The sequence below is a fragment of the Polyodon spathula genome, chromosome 5 (assembly GCF_017654505.1).
Source record: "Polyodon spathula isolate WHYD16114869_AA chromosome 5, ASM1765450v1, whole genome shotgun sequence".
Taxonomy (NCBI): Eukaryota; Metazoa; Chordata; class Actinopteri; order Acipenseriformes; family Polyodontidae; genus Polyodon; species Polyodon spathula.
In genome coordinates, this window is record NC_054538.1 from 73,747,401 (window position 1) to 73,767,998 (window position 20,598).

General features: G+C 36.3%; 1 protein-coding gene across 2 annotated transcripts in view; it reads left to right on the forward strand.

Moving 5' to 3' along the window:
* Positions 1–19,630, forward strand: part of armc2 (armadillo repeat containing 2) — a 45,278-nt gene extending 25,648 nt beyond the window's left edge. The window contains exons 7-18 of one of the 2 annotated variants that reach the window (XM_041251288.1): positions 165–272; positions 2,647–2,822; positions 3,115–3,217; positions 6,479–6,702; positions 8,824–8,969; positions 9,958–10,057; positions 11,973–12,300; positions 13,534–13,656; positions 16,048–16,161; positions 16,464–16,596; positions 17,233–17,393; positions 18,710–19,630. In XM_041251288.1, the coding sequence (XP_041107222.1) occupies positions 165–272; positions 2,647–2,822; positions 3,115–3,217; positions 6,479–6,702; positions 8,824–8,969; positions 9,958–10,057; positions 11,973–12,300; positions 13,534–13,656; positions 16,048–16,161; positions 16,464–16,596; positions 17,233–17,393; positions 18,710–18,864 (1,871 nt within the window). In that variant the 3' untranslated portion in view covers positions 18,865–19,630. The remainder of the gene's footprint in view (positions 1–164; positions 273–2,646; positions 2,823–3,114; positions 3,218–6,478; positions 6,703–8,823; positions 8,970–9,957; positions 10,058–11,972; positions 12,301–13,533; positions 13,657–16,047; positions 16,162–16,463; positions 16,597–17,232; positions 17,394–18,709) is intronic. The other variant, XM_041251287.1, reaches the window with a different exon arrangement.
* Positions 19,631–20,598: the final 968 nt, after the last annotated feature.

A 20,598-nucleotide genomic window follows, 5' to 3' on the forward strand; every position in this document is an offset into this window, starting at 1 on the left:
CGAGTATATTTATATCAATGTATGAGTTTGCTTTGCTGGTTTTGTTTAACTTGATGTTTTAAGCTTGTGTTTTTTAACAGTGGTATTATTATTTAGTCAGTTACATATGACTACCAGTAAATCAAAGGTCAGTGGGTCTAATTAGGCATTAATTATTTTTGAAGGCACCGGAAATGAATCCAGAACGCAGGAGGTTGAAACAGAAGAAGAAACCTGTTATTGGAATACAAAGATTTTACCAATTCTTCAGCAACTGGAATCTACACAGAATGGTATGGTATTACTGATAAAAGACAAGTGCTGCTGGTCAATGAGTGGTTTTTCAATTTCCAGATTCTTTTGCACATTTGAGACCCATGCTGTGATTATACTGACTTATAGGCCCATATGCATAAAACTTACCATATCCTTTAAAGACCAGTTTTTCCATTAGCATATTATTCATCTGATTCATAAATCTGTATTGTGCCGTTAATTGATCCTTTCCTGCATCATAATTAATATGTTCCTCAGACCAGACGGAGAAGGAGATGCAGATTAACTGTATCTGATTTGTACAGCTGATACGTTTCTTTGAGAAAATACCAAGCTTCGGGGTACTTGTGTGGACTGTACATGAAGAGGAGGGAGATATCTTGGAACATGATCCAGAAGAGTGAGAAGACCCCACAGTTTTGTTTACAATCTGACGTTCATCTTGCCAGCAGTTCTGGCAGTAAATGATCGCCCCTTTTACAGTGCCCACCATTTAACCCGATTTAGCTATTTCCTGGCATATTATTTCAGCCACAGAACCTTGATTTTGATAATTTTAATACTGCGAGTTACTGGGGAGTGAATGTAGGTTTTCTTAACTTCTCGCTCACGTCCAGCACTTTTTAGTAGTGAGTGAGTCCTTTGCTATGCAGACACTGTTATGCCATGCATTCTGATGTGCCTGATATGTCACAATCGTAATCAATTTAGTGTGACACTAGGAATTGCAAATCCAAAGAGATCCATTGAAAAAAAAAAAGACTGTTATACTAACTGGATGAAAATAAACTCAACAACACTTACAAGTAGCCTACTAAATCAGTAAAATTTAAGAACATGATTAAAAGAGGGTATATAAACATACTCTACAGTAAACAGACAGCGTATGCCATTGATGTCTTAAGTAGGGGACACAGCTCATTTGCATACCTCTGAAAAATGGTTAGATACAATCTCTTGGTAACAATCTGTGACAGTAAATCACACCTAAAACCATTACTGGCCAGTAAAATAACCGGGCAGTAGTTTTATAAATCGTATGTTAAATACTGCCGGGTAAAAAAAAAAAATGCAATGGCTGGAAACTACCGCCATCTTTTATGCATAATGGGCCACAGTCTAATGTAGTTTTGCAATAGAGAAGGGCCAATTCTCTGTTGCAGTTGTACTTGCAGCCTCCAATAATTATTTAGCATTATTATTAAGGCTGCCATGTAAACGCCTCAGTTTGGTTTAAAAGTAATTTAACAGTTAGAAAATCTATAAAGTATAAAGTAGCAGACAAGTCTGGATCATTTCGTTGCAATCGCATACTGACTGAATGGTATTCTGGTTCATTATTAAACCACCTACACTGACTAGATGTTTTTTTTGTTTTGCATAGTTGCATGCAGCAATAATTACCTTGTTAATTAACTGTGGAGTCCACAGTACACCTGACCCGACTCAACTTCCTGCCAAATGAGTGCTCGCAGACTGGCCTATGTGGTGTAAATGGTCTTGGTTGTTTATCGTTATGCAGTGCCAGTTTACTGTAGTTTACACATTTACAACAAAATGTAAACACGGCAGCCTTAATAGTTATTAAATATGAAAAACGACTTTCGGCCTAAAGTTGGGGTAAATCAAGGCAGAATCTGGTACTAACATCATTGAGTACATACCGGCTTCACTTCAGTACATTAGTGTCTGTTAACTAATACTATAGTTATGTTAAAGGACTCCCAGCTAAAACCCACAGTAACTGGCTTATAAAGCACCATTGGTGTTCCTGCAAATGCAGTAACATGCCACACATTATTGCAGATTGTTGCAGTGAGAGCTCAGTTGCTTGACCATAAGTTTGTCTTGTAGCAAAATATTGAGCAAGTCTCTTTCTGTAGTTAATTCAGCTTCTATGAGGCTAACATTTCTGTGGACAACAACAAAACAAAATAATTTTTGTTGTCTCACTATTTTAGTACTGGCATGGTCTGTAAAAAAATCATGTCTTTATCTGGTTTAAAGAAAATCTTTTGATTTAGGTTACTGTTGAGAAATGCTATCAGAAAATTAAAGCCATTTTTAAATGAATTTCATGAGACAGATTAAATATTAAAAGGTTTTCACATTGAATTACGTTTTCGTGATTGCTCCTGTGTAAGCTCATGCATAAAATGGCTTGCATATTGCTTTAAAAATTAAATACTGTAAGTGATGTATGAAAAATTTGTTCCCATATAGTAAAAATAGCTGTCGTATATAGAGCGCTCGACAGTCTAATACTTTTCAGTGTGATTTAAAAAAAAAAAATGTTTTATTTATTTAAAAGTCAGGGTTTATTCTTTGTACCACCTATTGTTTCATATCTGCTGAATAACTGAAATGATGTTGGTGTCTGCTGTTTTTTAGGTAGTGACGTTGAGTACCTGTGTGGTACCTGTGTCAGACTGCATGGTGCACTGCAGCAGGGGAACATGCTGGAAAGGAAGTGTAAGAAGAGAGCCACCCTGCTGAAAGCCCTGTATAGACTGATTGATATTGGCTCAGACCAGCTTAGTTTACAACTAGCCAAACTTATTCTGGCAGTAAGTCTAATTTCACATAAATCTCTACATCAGAAGGTTTTTGAAATAAATCTGTTTCAGGAAGGGTTTTACAATCCAAAAATGAATTAATGTTTCATTCTAGTTTTGATGATGTGTTAAGCATTTTATCAGTGCCTATGATGCTCTTTGTTTTTCTAACAGGATAAAATATACCTGCACCAGAGAGGCTAATTCTATTTATCCATATCTGAGGGACTGTATCATATGCCATTATTCAGAAGAAAAAAGAAAAAAGTATTGTTTTTACCATTTTTTTTTTCTTGATTCACAGCTCAGTGTAACTGGAAAAAATCTTCTCAATGTATGCAAGCTTATATTTAAAATCAGCAGAAGTGAGAACAATGATTTTCTCTTTGAAAATAATTCCATTACAGGTAAGATACATTGGCATATAGGTGTATTATACAGGTAAGGATACCATATCCTAATTAGGATTAAATCATTGACAGGAAGACAGGACAGGAACTGTAATATTTTACAAAGAATAATTTCAACACCATAAAAGCTTCTGCTGCTGTTTTGATGGCGGTATAGAAAGGTTGTCATAGCTCATTGATTTGGAGAGTGTTTTGAAAAAACAAGAAAGGTTTAATTTTTTACACCATAGTGCAGGGGTGGACAACCCTGGTCCTAGAGGGCTGGGGTCCTGCCTGATTTTCATACCCTAGATTACTTAATTGGACCAATTAAGTGCCTATTAGAAGCTTAGTTGTTCAATTGGAACAAACACCAGGAGGGACGCCGGCCCTCCAGGACCAGGGTGGCCCACCCCTGCTGTAGAGGACGCAAAGGAGAAGCCATACTAATGGGGGATTTCAACTTCCCCCAAATAAAATGGGAAAACCCGGTGGGTAGCGCGAAGGATGAAATAGAAATGGTGGAAATGACAAATGACTGCTTCCTAACACAATTTGTGAAGGCACCGACTAGAGGGGAGGCATGCCTTGATTTAGTCTTTTCAAATAACGAAGATAGAATAACTTAAACAGAGGTCAGAGAACCACTGGCAAACTCAGACCACAACATGGTCTCATTTGAAGTGTTTTTTAAATCCCCAAAAGAAATGACTAAAGCTAAGGTTTACAATTTTAGAAAAGCAAACTATGAAGGTATGAAACAGAGACTAACAGAAGTAGATTGGAGTAAAATAGAGAAAACACCCACAGAAGAAGGATGGTTGTTCTTCAAAAATGTAGTACTAGAGGCACAAAACAATTATATCCCTAAAGTAGACAAATCTAAATGTAAAACTAAATTGCCAAAATGGTTTAATAGATCAATTAAAAAAAATATTCAGCGAAAAAAGGCACTTTACAGAGCATTAAAAAAGGACCAAAAAGAAAGTACGCAGAAAGAGTACACAGAACTGCAAACGCAAGTCAAAAAGGAAGTTAGAAAGGCCAAGAGAGAAATAGAAATGAACATTGCTAAGGGAGCTAAAACCAATTCCAAAATGTTTTTCCAATATTACAACAGCAAGAGAACATTCAAAGAGGAGATTAAATGTTTAAGAGATACAAATGGCAAAATCGTAGATGAAGAAAAAAAAATAGCAAATATGTTAAATGATTACTTTTCACAAGTTTTTACAAAGGAAGATACTGACAACATGCCCCACATGTCATCCAGTTCCTGTCCAGTTTTAAATAACTTTAGCATAACTGAGGCAGAAGTGTTAAAGGGACTAGGAGCTCTTAAAATAAACAAATCCCCTGGGCCGGATGAGATCCTCCCAGTAGTACTCAAAGAAATGAAAGAAGTAATTTACAAACCGCTAACCAAGATCATGCAGCAGTCTCTTGACACAGGGGTGGTACCGACAGACTGGAAAATTGCAAACGTAATACCGATCCACAAAAAGGGAAACAAAACTGAACCAGGTAACTACAGACCAGTAAGCCTGACTTCTATTATATGCAAACTTATGGAAACTATAATAAGATCCAAAATGGAAAATTACCTATATGGTAACAGGGTACTGGGAGACAGTCAACATGGTTTTAGGAAAGGGAGATCGTGTCTAACTAACTTGCTTGATTTTTTTGAGGATGCAACATCCATAATGGATAATTGCAAAGCATATGACATGGTTTATTTAGATTTCCAGAAAGCTTTTGACAAAGTCCCACACAAAAGATTAATTCTCAAACTGAACGCAGTTGGGATTCAAGGAAACACATGTACATGGATTAGGGAGTGGTTAACATGTAGAAAACAGAAAGTACTGATTAGAGGAAAAACCTCAGAATGGAGTGTGGTAACCAGCGGTGTACCACAGGGATCAGTATTAGGTCCTCTGCTATTCCTAATCTACATTAATGATTTAGATTCTGGTATAGTAAGCAAACTTGTTAAATTTGCAGACGACACAAAAAAGTAGGAGGAGTGGCAAACACTGTTGCAGCAGCAAAGGTCATTCAAAATGATCTAGACAAGATTCAGAACTGGGCAGACACATGGCAAATGACATTTAATAGAGAAAAGTGTAAGGTACTGCACGCAGGAAATAAAAATGTACATTATAAATATCATATGGGAGATACTGAAATTGGAGAAGGAATCTATGAAAAAGACCTAGGAGTTTTTGTTGACTCAGAAATGTCTTCATCTAGACAATGTGGGGAAGCTATAAAAAAGGCTAACAAGATGCTCGGATACATTGTGAAAAGTGTTGAATTTAAATCAAGGGAAGTAATGTTAAAACTGTACAATGCACTAGTAAGACCTCATCTTGAATATTGTGTTCAGTTCTGGTCACCTCGCTATAAAAAAGATATTGCTGCTCTAGAAAGAGTGCAAAGAAGAGCGACCAGAATTATTCCGGGCTTAAAAGGCATGTCATATGCAGACAGGCTAAAAGAATTGAATCTGTTCAGTCTTGAACAAAGAAGACTACGTGGCGACCTAATTCAAGCATTCAAAATTCTAAAAGGTATTGACAGTGTCGACCCAAGGGACTTTTTCAGCCTGAAAAAAGAAACGAGGACCAGGGGTCACAAATGGAGTTTAGAAAAAGGGGCATTCAGAACAGAAAATAGGAGGCACTTTTTTACACAGAGAATTGTGAGGGTCTGGAATCAACGCCCCAGTAATGTTGTTGAAGCTGACACCCTAGGATCCTTCAAGAAGCTGCTTGATGAGATTTTGGGATCAATAAGCTACTAACAACCAAACGAGCAAGATGGGCCGAATGGCCTCCTCTCGTTTGTAAACTTTCTTATGTTCTTATGTTCTTATTGCAAGAGACAGGGATTCTGTACATACAGTATTTCATATGTACATTTTAGATATATCTGGAGAAACTGTCATCCAATTGTGGTATTGTTTACTGAGCTGAGCAGATATGTCATAATATCGACACACTTTGTGATGTTGGTTACTTAAATCATTATATACAGATGTTTTCCAGCACAGTGCTGTGTAAATCAAAACAAATCATGCTGTTTCTTCCTGGTATACAATCACTTGCAGTCATATGTTGCATCGTATGTCCTGTGACATCACTGGAGTGAAACTGAGTTACAACAAAGGATGGGAGTTGTATCAGAAAGCAGCAGTAACTTTAGTATTGTTTTTGTTTTCATAGAGCTTTATGTGAGTGTACATATTTTCTTATGCTTAGCTGTCATTTACAGATTCATTGCTGTCCGTTGTCTGCACTGAAGATGTCTTTTCAATCAGCGAAGCCCTTCTATATTGCATGGGTGCTCTAAAATTCCTTTCTGGGAACTCAACGATCCTTAAAGATCTACTTAACAAAGGTCTAGTCGAGATTCTGTTGCAGTTAATGAAGAAAATAAATGATTCCAACAAGTTAAATAAAACACACTTCTCCATCTCAGGACATCTACTTGTTCAGGTCAGTACCAGATATCCCTTTTTATCACATTGTTCCGCTGAAAAAAAGATTAGACGATCTAACAAGTGAGTGGACAACTGATTTTTCAATTTGCTCAGTGGTTTTCATTAGTATGTTTACTCCTAAAAATACCAACAATATATAATTGGGTAATAAAGATATGTATATGAAGTTTTAAAAAATATTACAACTTCATGTTTGATATAATAAGAAAAACATATCCAGGAATGTCCAGTATAATTATCAGTATGTCTGGAATCCACTTTGATATTAAAAATGAATACTGTGAAATGTCATGTTAAAAAGTGAAAATTGCTTCTGTGAGTGCCAAAAAATAGTAGAAATAGTTAGTAATAAGACTTAATGGTCTTAATAGATTGTCTCCAAATTGAAAGGGACTGACAGAAGTTTTCTTTTTTAATAGACTATAAGGTTCAAGGAGGGGTGTTTACTGTACCTGATTAGTAAACATGCTCAATAGAAACATACAATGAATGGAGTTATTACAGTATATGTGCTCAAATGTATTAATTAGCAATGTAAATATCACAGGCTAGTGATGTGTTCATGACTCATCGCAAAAAAACGCTTTTGTATAGGTAGTTATATGAAAGATGTATTCTGTGGGGGTGGTGCGTTGTCAGGCATGCTCTAGATATGGAGGAGAAGCAAACTATTTATGATACCTAGAAGCTTATTGTATTTCAAGCTTCAGGAGCATGATGTTCTTAAATTCATTACACTGTTGTTGTGAAAACTGAGCAACAACAGATATTTGCTCCAAGCTAGCTATACTATCTGGTTATTTTCATCCCAGTGGAAGAGAATAAAGACACATTACCTGTTTTGCACAAAGTGGTTGATCAGTAAACATGTAAATGTGTAACTAGGAAAACAGACAAACAAAAAATACTAATTTGTGAATAATTTTACAGCATTAGATCACTAATCACTAACTTCTAACCATTTAGTCATATTTATATGCCCAGAACCAATCTACAAGAACACGTTACAGGGGGTGGAAGAGATCGGTCTCAAATGTGCAGTTTTGAAATAAAACATGTTACAGAAAACATGTATTTACATTTTTATACACGCTATCTGGTACTACATTAGGTTTAAAAAAAAAATTCTTTGCCTTATTCTGAGGAAATGAGTTACACTTGCACTCGTGCGTCAGGCAATTTAACCACCCTTTTTGTGCCATTTTGAAAACTGGACGTTTGAGACATATGTCACAAAACTAGAAGTGCACAATAGGTCAAATAAATGTACAGAATTATTTTGGTAACTACAGTACAAGCACTTTAAAGGGAATATTCTTGATGCGTACATGCATCGGACGCACTAGATTAATCGGGAATATGATTGTGACTGGTTTATGTTTCATTTAAAAAATTAGGTCAAGTGAGTAACTTCTAAGTCAAGATTTCAAAAGCCTTTTTTAAATCTGTGTGCGACAGGGTAGAATCGCAGCCAAGCTGTTACCAGCAAGAAGGGAGACTCGGAACACAAAAAATCTTAGTGAAGTACTATCGCGCACGTTTAATAAACAAGTGGACGAAACAAAACACCTTTTGTACACCTGTGGCTGGAGCCTAATTACTCATTAATCATTTATTCAACACATTCCCACGTGTTTTCTCCTCTCTCACACACACACACACACACACACACACACACACACACACACACACACCTTACGCCTTGCCCCCCTGTTCACAGCATACTGGAATGCAGAATCCCCCCTCCCCACTCCCCTTCTCAGCGATGCTGGCAGCAGTGTGGAACACTCGAGTCCTGGCAACGCTGACAGGGGCAGTGCTACCAGCAGTGCGGGGCACTCCAGTAGCTGCAATGCTGGCAGCAACACTAGCCCCTCCGGACGTGCAGATGGAGATGGCTCCCACTTCTTGGGCGCTGGAGACAGCTTCCCTGCTTACCTTCGGGAACTGCTACCTCTCTATTTCTTCGGTACTCGGGCCGGCATCTGTTTTTAATTTTAGAAAGACAGTACTGTAGACTAATCTCATGTGGATTTTAATAAACTTGCTTTTCCATATTTTTTTTTTTTTTTCACCATCATACTAAACTGATATTCTGCTATTATTTTCCCTTTAGCTAACAGCTACCCTGAGAAACTCGGTGGACCTGCCACAGTCGAGGCAGAGGTTTCTTTGTAGCGGAGCACTTCCAGAGCTCTGTGTGGTATTGGAGCAGCATGGGAGTGATAAGGATATCTGCACCAATATAGCCAGAATATTCAGGTACTCAAATCAACCACAACAATGTTTTCATGTCCAGTCACTCCCGCCCACTATTACTCTTCAACACATCGGTAATGTGTTCTTTCCACAGCAGGACTGCTATAATCACGACATTAAACATAATAAATGCTAAGCTATATTAAGCAATGTTAAGCAAGAACAGAAAGGACAAGCACTGTGCACAACTTAATATAATACATGACATTTATTTAGCAGGCAAGTTATGCTTCTAGATTTTTGGAACACATTATGATTGAATTTGGTTGATCGTTCTTTCAAATGCACAATTAAGATACCTATTCAATTTGGTAAAGCATGACAATAGTGTGAGTAGTGAAGACTTTAGGGGCAATACACACCAGCCACGAACTGAACGAAGAAAACGAAAGCCTATATACAGAATCAAGATTCTACATTGTTCGCTTTGCATACATTGTGCATTAGTTTATTTAAATCAATACGTTTATTTATTTATCTTTTTTACTCCGGTGAAAAACAAATTCTACTGACAACAAATTCTACTGATCAGCCCTGACAACAAATTCTACTGATCAGCCAATAGGTTATTCCCTAAGCTCATTATGTCAGTGTATCCCTGTTGTGGTAAGTCAGTTACCATATTTTAAATCTATTTTATAAGTCTATATATAGCCTGTTGATGCCTGTTTAAAATTAATCATTCACAGCATTTGATGGTTTTGAGATCAAATGCGAAACCTGTGTGTAAAGAGAAGATTAAGAAAATAAGTCCCTGCCGCTATTTCGAGCAAATATGGTATTATTGCCTGTGCTTTTCCATTAAATTAACCATTTATGTCAGTGTCAATGCAGTTAATGAGTCATTTTCTATTTGCTGTACATTAACTTTTGTACTGCAATTTGATGCTTATTGGGGACTGCTCAATTTGACATGTAACATGAAGCAGAAGAAACATTTGAAATCTGTACAGTTTGTTAATATGCTTTTGGTTGATTACTTGTTCTGCAGTAAGCTGTCTTCCTACAATGATTGTTGTGCCGCACTGGCTAACTGCTCAGGCTGCTATCAGTTATTCTTGGCATTACTCAAAAAACACCAGAAAAAGCAGGTATGTTTTGCCTCCCTCTTTGTAGTAATATAGTCTTGACTTCTTATTCAGACATCTTAAGGTTTTATTGAAAGTATGAGGGTTTGACCTCCTGCTTCTCAAGACTTCAGATTTCTAGTGACACTCATTCTGAAAGTAAAAAGTATTATTTGCACCATGCACTCTTTATATTGCATCACTTCGTAATATGATTATTTATCAAATTCATTATTTACTTCCTTGTGATAACTGTTATTGAGAGAGATACTCATCACTAGAATTACTTATTGAAGATGAAGGATAATTGATTAACTCACATTTTTCTAATAATTAGCAACAAAGTTTCGGCTTCCACTGAATATGGGATGGATGAAATAATAGCTAGGTTGTCTACCTGTTTTTGTTTTGAAATAAAAATGCATGTGGTGATTTGGATTTGTAGCACAGGTGCTTATTTTGCTAAGGATTTCGTCAGGGTTCTTGAAGAAAGCTCAGTATATCTTCAAATCAAGATGCTACCTTAGATCAGGGTTATAGCACCCTGCTGTAGAAAAGTGAACATACTGGCATTTGAAAAATTCCCAAGCAGCTACAAAATACATTTTGAAATCTACTCCTGCATAAACTTTTCATTTAAGTATCCTGCTACATTTTTTGAAAGAGGTGGAGCTGAGATTGGTACAGTCGCAGACACAAATATTGGCACCCTATGCTTATTATACCATTAAGGCAACAGATTAAGGACAAGCATTTAGTAAACTTTAACCACTTTTTAATAAAACACTGAGGAATTTTTTGATTTTCTTATTTTATGTTACATACTGTTCAGGATTGACGCACCTGACTAGGCTTTAGAATATTTTGTAAGCTATACCTTAGTGCTTTCTTTTATAAGTGTGTTAGCAGTAATATAGTGAAATACGATACAAACAATCATTTCAAAATGAATGCTGTTTGAAACATGACAAAGTGTATTTCCATAACCCAGCCTCCATTTACCCACAGATTCTAATATGCCCTTTTCAGGTTTTATTCATATTGTCTAGACTGTACCAATATATAAGTGTGACATCCAAAAGCCTCCCTATTCCCTAAGATTGAGGTTTTTGTTGGGGCAGTTGTTATTCCTGAACCTTTGAAAATGTAATCGTACTGTACGTATTCCAGTCTCCACAATAATAAATTAAAAAGGCTTCCTTATCTGCCAGTGCCAGTCCAGGTGCATCCTTGACAAGAGGAGGGATTTCCTCCCATTATTTTGAGATATGAGTTTATTAAAGGGTACATTATCCTCATCCAGCAACAGTGTCCCTGTTTAAAAATGTGATTACAGTCAAAGTGCCAATGGGTCATACGAAGTCAGTGTACTGTTTTGACTTCTTGAACCTACTGTTGACAAAATAAAACTAATGTTAAATTAACATAGTTACATCATAACATTATACATTATGCATTATTGTGTAACAGCTAAAGTCATGCATTGTTAAAAGTTGCTGTCACCAGGGGAAGTCAGGACAATTTCTATAATAATAAAATGATAGTTAAATTGTCAAACACAGGTCTGATGATCTGACAGACCTGTATATACCTGTATGAGTTTTACACAGAGAGATTTTATTTGTATTTATTTTAAATACTGTATACTAGTTTTGCAGAAAACCATGTTATTCAATGGTTTCTCAAAATTGAATTTTTGACATTGAATAGTCATATTAATGGATATGATCAAACCAATCTATATACAAGTACTATATAACATACTACACTGCATATCATTGCATATGCATGAAACATACAAGATTGACGCCAATAGAATATGAAATACACATAATGCAAGTGACCTACATTTCTAACTAACCAATTTTCTGCACAGGGTTCTGTATTAAATTCAAATTATGAAAAACATGCTTAATAAAGTGTTATTTATTGTTCTCAGGACTTCGTGGTCCGTATTTTTTTCACTCTGGGGAATTTGACCGCCAAAAACAATAACGCTCGAGAACAGTTCTTTAAGGAAGAGGGTAGCATCGACAATGTCCTGGAGTTGTTCCGCATTTACTATGAGCTGGATATGACCTCAAAAGCCTCCAAAACTCATCTGAGGGTGGAGGAAGAACAGGAATGTGTCCAAACACACCCCTCTGAGGTGGAAGATGTCCTCATAAAGCTGATCAGAGTGTTAGCAAATTTATCAATTCACCCGACTGTAGGTACCGCACTGGCAACTAACTCAATATGCGTAGGACTGCTTGTCAAAGTGCTTGGTATGTAGCTTGTGTAATTTGGTTTAAATTGTGCATACTCTTTTACAATGTTTTTTTTTTTTTTTTAATGCAAAACTGTATTTGGGGGGGGGGGGGGGGGGGGGGGAATAGTTTTGTTCTTACTAAATGTTTCTATAGCGCATCATTGCTGTCACAATTAAAGTTCCTGTTTTAATAGTGAATTTGATACAAGTAATTATCCGCTACAGTGGAACTACACATGTGAGCAAGTGTCCAAAGTACCATGCAGATTTTTTATTAAGAAAACTAGTTTTAATTAGCAACCTAATTTTGGATTAAACAGAAAAAAAAACCCCAAAAAAACAAAAAAAAAACACATGCATAGATTAAGTAATTGTTAATAAGTTTTCTTTTAGCATTTATCTAGATACAACACACCACTTTCAAAATGTACAAGGCACTGGAATTCTTTATACCCCTATATCGGGTAACTGACAGTAATTGTTGCCAATTTATGCAAGGCTTGGGTTCAGAAAAATAAATTTGCATGAATTTAGCATAATTCAGTTGTTATGTATTTCAATTTGAATTAATATTACCCTGCAAAGTGATATCCTTTTTTGAACATATCTGTAACAGATGTTTGGAAACATTGCAACACAAGTGTAAAGTGAGAGTTGAGTACCTGATGTTGCATAATTATATGCAGCATTTTACCAAATGGCCACAATTGTATGCAGATGGAGTCTTCAAAAACTAACTATTTTTTTCATTTCATATAAAAAATAAAAAAAATTCTAAATGTTATGCATGTTTTGCAAGTTACACCTGGAATAGATTAAGTAAAAAAAAATCTTGTTTGGTTAAAAACATATTGAATTCCAACATTCACAATAATGTTTATATTACTAATTTATTCATGCAAAAGCCATATTTTACCCTTATTAATATTACAGTATCTGCCAATTATTGTAAAGTGGTAAACAATTATTCAATTGGATTATTATACAGAATCAAGGTGGGGTAACTCTTATTAATCTAAAAAGGGAGCAGTAGCATCCACTAGGAGGTTAATATTACATGGCTGGATATATTGAGAACTTTGCCTTTTATCAATATGTAACTATCCCAAAACAATTGTGATCTTCAGTACAGTATAATATTAATACTTCATGCATTTCCTGGAGATGCATTGGTTACTTGTCTCCTAGACTATATGAACCACTAATAAGTGTAATAAGTTAACTTGTTTGTTGCATTGTTTTGACTCAGAGTACAAATCAATTGATGAATGCCAGGAGCTGGTGATCAATGCTGCAGCGACCATCAACAACCTGTCCTTCTACCCAGTAAGAAACTCGGTGGTGAGAGCCGAGCAGCTGCATCTTGCTGAGTGTAAGCCTATCTTTCATGTGTCTACATTACACCACTGCTCTTTGGTTTCCAGTTTGCACTTATTTGTTAAAGAAAGTACATTTATTTTGTCAAATGTATACATTGTGAGCATATTTCCTTATGTTACAATGTTGTCAGCATTTGATGTTCTGTTTTTAAACAATCACGAGTCACCAGATAAGGCTTTCTTTTCACAGATAAAGACAATCATGTGAAGAAAGGTTTGAAAGCCAATAATAAAACACATTACCATTTTTTTTTTTTTTCTTTTGTGCAAATCATTTAACTTTGGTCCACGCAGTAACCAAAGCGCTTTGGTAACCCTAATCTCTCACAGCTAGTTGCCTGCTCTCTTTCCCATTGTCTGTGTAGTGTTTGCAATTTGAAGTTTTCCTTACTTCTGTTGATCTTCATGTCTTGAAAACCATGGCGCTCAACAATGCAGTGAGGCACCATTCCAACTCAGAGTTCACTAAAATGTGTATTTCTGCACAGGCTTATGACTGAGCAAACAATGAACCAGCAGGACTGGGAGCTGTATTTATTTTTAAAGACACTAATGTCTGTCACTTGTATAATGGGATGTTCATGTTTCAAAATAATTATATAATCTCTTGTTTTTACCATGGATATAACTGGATCCCAAAATAAAAGTAATCATTTGAAATAACTTTCCAGCATGAAATAGGAGAAAGTATATATAGCTGAAATGTTCTCTAAGATGGAGTTAGCCACCAGACACAATATGAATCGATAAATAAATTAATAAATACATATGCATTACTTGTCATGACGCACGTGCATCAACATATGAAATGAACTGAATAAGTAAAAGGAAAACAATAGACAAATGTATGTTACTAAACTGTACTAATAAAGTAACAAATAAACTAACGTTAATAAAACTAAAGCAAAACAACACCGTCAAAAAGCTTAAATCGCTATGTACAGTACTGTGAAATTAGCTGAAGGGTTTGTTCCAGGCAATGGTAGAGGCAAAAATAATGGAAGTTACTTACGGTTAACTTACCATTAATAAACTAACTGTCAAACTAAATTAACTAGCAACCCCGACACATGTTACAAAATGCAGCAGCAGTATACAAGACATGCACATTATTTAAGGAACGGGAAACACCAAATTGCTTGGCGACTTGTGTCTGATTCAGGTTTTTTTCAAGAGCTCGAACAATTTCCAAATTTGTTTAGCAAGAGAAACAGCGGCACTGTTTGCTGTTTGTTTACATGCCATTTTGTAGAGATGAGGTGTACTCGTGGAAATCAGAATAAAAAACAATTCAATGGGCTCCCAAGTGGCGCATCCAGTAAAGGCGCTCTGCGCGAGTGCAGGATGCGCCCTATAGCCTGGACGTCGCCGGTTCGAGTCTGGGCTGAACTATGGGAGTTCCCAGGAGGCGGCGATCAATTGGCTGAGCATTGCCGGGGAGGGAGGGGTCTAGGTTGGCCAGGGTGTCCTCGGCTCACCGCGCACCAGCAACCCCTGTAGTCTGGCCAGGCGCCTGTGGGCTTGCCTGTTAGCTGCCCGGGAGCTGCGTTGTCCTACTATGCTGTAGCTCCTGGGTGGCTGCATGGTGAATCTGCAGTGTGTAAAGAAGCGGTCGGCTGATGGCACATGCTTAGGAGGAGAGCGTGTGTTCGTCTTCACCGCTCCCGAGTCAGCGCAGGGGTGGTAGCGGTGAGCCGAGCCTAAATAATAATTGGCCATTTTCAAATTGGGAGAAAATAAAAATAATTGGCAACGACTAAATTAAAAAAAAAAACAAAAAAACAAAAAAACAATTGAATGACGGTTTAAGATTTAATAAGCCAGTCAGTGTCTTTCAAGGCACGCTTGCGATGACAAGTCGGTTTTTTACAAAACATGTAATTTACAATACATAACAAATCGCTATCGGTGCCTAGAAGGTGTTCTTTTAAGCGAAGTTCCTGTTCCTTTAGCTGGAACTTTTACAATGGTAAAAATCTGTTTAACCATCAAGGGTGTTCCCTGAAGCAAAGTGTTCTCTTAAGAGATGTTCCTATACGCTGAGACTACTGTATTTTAAAATTTCTATAAAAAGGTCAAATATTTTAATGCAATCAACTCACAAAGCATTATAGCTACTAAACACTTTTAATAACATTAACGATAATACCCTTGGAGACAAATTGTACCTTTAAAAAATGGCTCACAGTGGTGGTCCTAGCATCTTGTTTTCCTGCAAACTGCCATGTTGCATTGCTCTTTGGTCCATTGCTTTTTTATTGCCGCATTGTGAGTGTGCATATGGCTATATTGCCATGGCTATATTTATGGATAAAGCCTAGTGATATTGCATCAGGGTAATGCATTACTTGAGTACTAACATACTCTCTAATGAAATCCTGCAGTGCTGGTGAAGTTGTTGCTGAGTAATAACATGGAAGGAATATTGGAAGCTGCTCGAGTGTTTGGAAATCTTTCACAATCTAAAGAAGTCCGGGACTTTATTGTGCAGAAAGATGGTATGTTTAGTCTTCATGGTGCTTTCAATTAATTGCACGCAAACTGGAAAGCTGACAGACACTAATGATGTACAGTGCAAAAAAGTGTAAATGTAGCAGTCATCCATGTATCATATATAAAACTAAACATGACTGTGGAACACTGCTGCTTTACGTTAAACTTAACAAAGTATTATGTCAAGGTGATCTCTTTAATAAAAAGCCTAACCCTATGTTAAACATGTTTACTGCTTATAATGTGCCTGGCATGCATAAAATGTTTTGCTTCCGTCTTTCTTGACACAAAGTTGTTTTCAACCCAGTTTACAAGTTCATGGTTGCACTACTGGATGCAAAGAATCAGGATGTGTGTTTCTCTGCTTGCGGGGTCCTCATAAACCTCACAGTGGACAAAAACAAGCGAGTAATACTCAGAGAGGAAGGAGGAATTAAAAAGTAAGTTTAAGAAACATTTCCTTTATCTAAATAACAACAGAGTTTTAATTATTTTAAGCTTTCACAGAGAGGGACAGATTTTCAAAGCTATTCAAATTGTTGTAGCAGGGAAAGAAATTCCTAAATTACATATAAACATGTTTCATCTTGAAATGATTGTATAAACACTCTTCCAACACACTTGAACATTTGCCAACACTGTAGGTCTGCATGTCTATGTGGGTCACGGATCTATAGTTTAATTGCTGTATGCAAGAAGGCCTGAACTAAAGCAGTACATTCCTACCACCCAATAAACATGTCTGTACTTGTGTATTGGAGCAAGGGCTGAAGCTAAACCACTCAGTTTGAACACTGAATGTCCCTAGCTCTTAAAATGTGAAGTAAGTGATATAGAGTACAGAGGTGGACTGGCACCTGTTCAGTAAATGGGCTGATGCTTCCATGGCCAAGACTGCACAAATAATGGATATTTCAGAGACACAGATTTTCTTTTAGTTTTGCATATAGACTTCCGTAAGGTAGGTGGTACTGTAAAGATCAACCATGTTGATGGTGGCCCTGCAACCTATTGAGATCATCTAACCTGTATATGAGTAGGTACAACCTTTCATTGCATCCCAAACTGATTTACAGGCTGATCGATTGTTTACGGGACTTTGGACCTATGGACTGGCAGCTGGCCAGCCTGGTGTGTAAAACCCTGTGGAACTACAGCGAGAAAATGACATGTGCTGTCTTGAGCTTTGGAAAGGAAGAGACAAAAGCACTGCTGCAAGTCCTTTCGACCTATTTAGGTATGAATGCATGCTTATTTCATGCCTTTTTTTAACATGGGAAAAGAGTCACAAAGTTTTTTTTTTTTTTTTTTTAAGTTTTATACTGTCTTTAGTTTCTACAGACATGTAACTATGCATTAAAAAGTACTGAAGAGCCCTAGGGCCATGTGACAAAATAATAAAACTTTTAAATTTCGTCTTTTAAAAATCTAATTAAATTTAAAACTTAATAGATATGTCATTTGCATTGCTCCAAACTGTTACGTATTTTTTTTCAAAGAGACATTTGTCTATGCACTCTTTATTGATAAAACAGCCTTAATTAAAAACTGTGTATTGCCTAAAGAGAAACGTAGATTAATTATTGATCAATTCCATATAAAACATGTTTGTTGAAAATTTTAGCTGCTTTTTCAGATGTGCTTCTATAATATAAGTGGGGAAATGAATTTATACAAGAAAATCTGTTTTTTTAGACTTTATTAAAACCTGTCATTAGTGAATTTGAGGTAGCAGTCCGAGTTCCACCTCCTCTGGCTTTTCCCATACCCAGCTGATATGTAGAATGTCAAATTTTTTAGTTTTTAAAGTTGAAATTTATAGTTTTTAAATGAGAGATTTTGAGTTTTAAAGTTTTAATTGAGTTTTTATTTTTCTCGCATGGCCCTAGGGCTCTTCCATAAAATAGAAAGCAGAAAAGTCACAAATGAATTCAGGCAGCAGTGTTGTTAGTGGGAGCTGTCCCAAGTATGATGTAATTATTTTTGTTCTCTGAAGTCCAACCTCCTTCCAAGGGCAAAGCAGATTCAGCTTGTTATAGAAACCAGAATAACACCTGACTGTTTTAAAAAGCCCTTGTTCAACTAATCTGTTTATTGCATTCTTTAGTGATTCGATCATAAAATGTCATGTCTGCATTTTGATATTGTAATGCATTAAGTACTGCACTGTGCTACAAATGCTGTTCCAGCTAGGACAGGTAGAACAAGAATGGATAAACTGAAGTCAGTACTGAATGGTGCACAAAAACCTACTTTCAAGATCAAATAAGCTGTGGTTAAGTTAATTAAAATGTATTACATTACATTATAGAAATTATTCAAATTCATAGTCAGAAGAATGACCATTTTAATAACATTCTAAGCAGTCTGCCTCTTTCAATTTTCAGTTGTATAGAAAATATAGAAAACAATAATTTAATTGACTCCTCTGTGTGCCTAATGAATTGGTATATACAAATATTACAGTTCTAATTGAATGTATTCTGTTGTTATTTGTTGTAAAATAAGTGTTTTAAATGTAGCTCATGTAATGTACTTGCTATCTCTTGCCAGAAGAAGATCAAGCTTTAGACTACAGCTCGAGCGAAGACCTTAGAGAATTCCATAAAGTCTGCTGGGAGATGGAATTTATACCTGTGGCACAGCAGCTAATGAATAGGATCCAGAAGCACGACACTTTCCTGGAGCCTCTCACAGCTCCATCATAACAACACGCAAAGTGCACTAAAGCAACATTTCCATTGATTGCTGACTCTATAACAAAACCCTTCATTCGTGCTTTGTTAATTATATTGTGTTTTTACAGTATATTATGTAATCTTCCTGCTGAAGATAATACTTCATATAGTACATGAACTGTAGGAGATTACATAATATATTATGGACAACAATAATCAGTACAATATATTGTTAATGCAGTGCAGATGGAAATATTTCAGGTTTTGTGAAATAGAAGAAGCTTATTAAGGAACATTATTAATAATATGTGGACTGTAAAATGAATGTACATAAATCAGTGGCTCATTGGTGTATAGTGTATACAAGTGGAAGGAAAACTTGAAAATTGTACAAGGGTGCATGTATTAAAGATCCACAACAAGTGAAATTAAAAAAATTGTATGTAAGATGGTCTTTCATTCAATATTTCAAACCTAAACAGTGCAATAATACTGGATTGTGAAAAAATTCAAACATCTTTGTCGTTATCTACACAGGCAGAGTTTCTGTCTGACAACTTTATTACAACCAGATTGGTCCCTATGTGTACCACGGTTATGAAAATCAAACACACACAAGTCTCTCCAATATTTACATCAATTAAATAGATTGCTTAAGCATTCTCTCAAGCTGTGGACTTTTCAAATTTTAACGTGTATGGAATTTGCCACCTTAAAAAAAAAAAAAAAAAAAGATAATTAGAGACTTGAGTAAACCCGGAAAATATAGCATGATCTATTTACTATATATAACCAACCCAGCATTTAACAGCATCCAACAAGCTTTTAAAAAACTAACAGGGTGCTTCTGGGTTTGACAAAAACATTCACAGTGTTCTGTTGACTTCAACTTTCAAAAACAACATTGTTAATTTATTAGCATCAAAAACTGCATACTGAGCTTTTTACTGATCTCTCTGGAACAGTTCAGTGAACAGTTTTAAATTTAAATACCAAAGATGTGGTGTGCATCCCTATGCCTTTGACATCTTTCCTGTTTAAAACTGGGTCATACATGTGAAAGTTTAACCTTGCCTAGAAAATGTAATTATACCACCATTAACACTCACCACACTTGAGCCGAGCTTTAAACAGCTGCATACACATTCTACAATACACAGGGTGCTCACTTTAAAAGTCACCTTGGTTGTTGTGGTGTTATTTTAGTAATTTAAAACCTGAATGTACAGTAGCTGGCTATTGAAACAGTGGATATTAAACAGATATTTGAAGATGTTGAAGCGGGTTCTGTGAATAACCATTATTGAAGTGTGCACACATTGTTAGTTCTGCGCTTCAACAGGCAACGAGATTCAAGTGTAACCCCCTTGCACCTCCTTGTGGCCAGAAGTATCAATGACAGGTAATTGGTGTGGTATACAGTCCAGGGATCTCCAACCCTGGTCCTAGAGCCCCAATTCTGCATGTTTTGTAGGTGTCTTTAAATAAAAAATGGCTAATGATCTGGAACACCTGTTAATCGTGATTTGTTAGTGCGGATATGTGACGGACGGATACACGACTGTATTATTTAACATAGTGCTAGGTTCACACTTTTTTTTTTTTGTTAACTTTATCACCTGTAGAGCAACCCAGCGCACGATCGGTTCTGAAATAAGACATTGTAGCGATCCGTTCATTTCATGCCCCGTATTCCCAGCTGTCTGTCTGTATTTGCATGCTGTGTGTGTTATTCTCTCCCCGATGTATTCTGCCGTTGCTTGT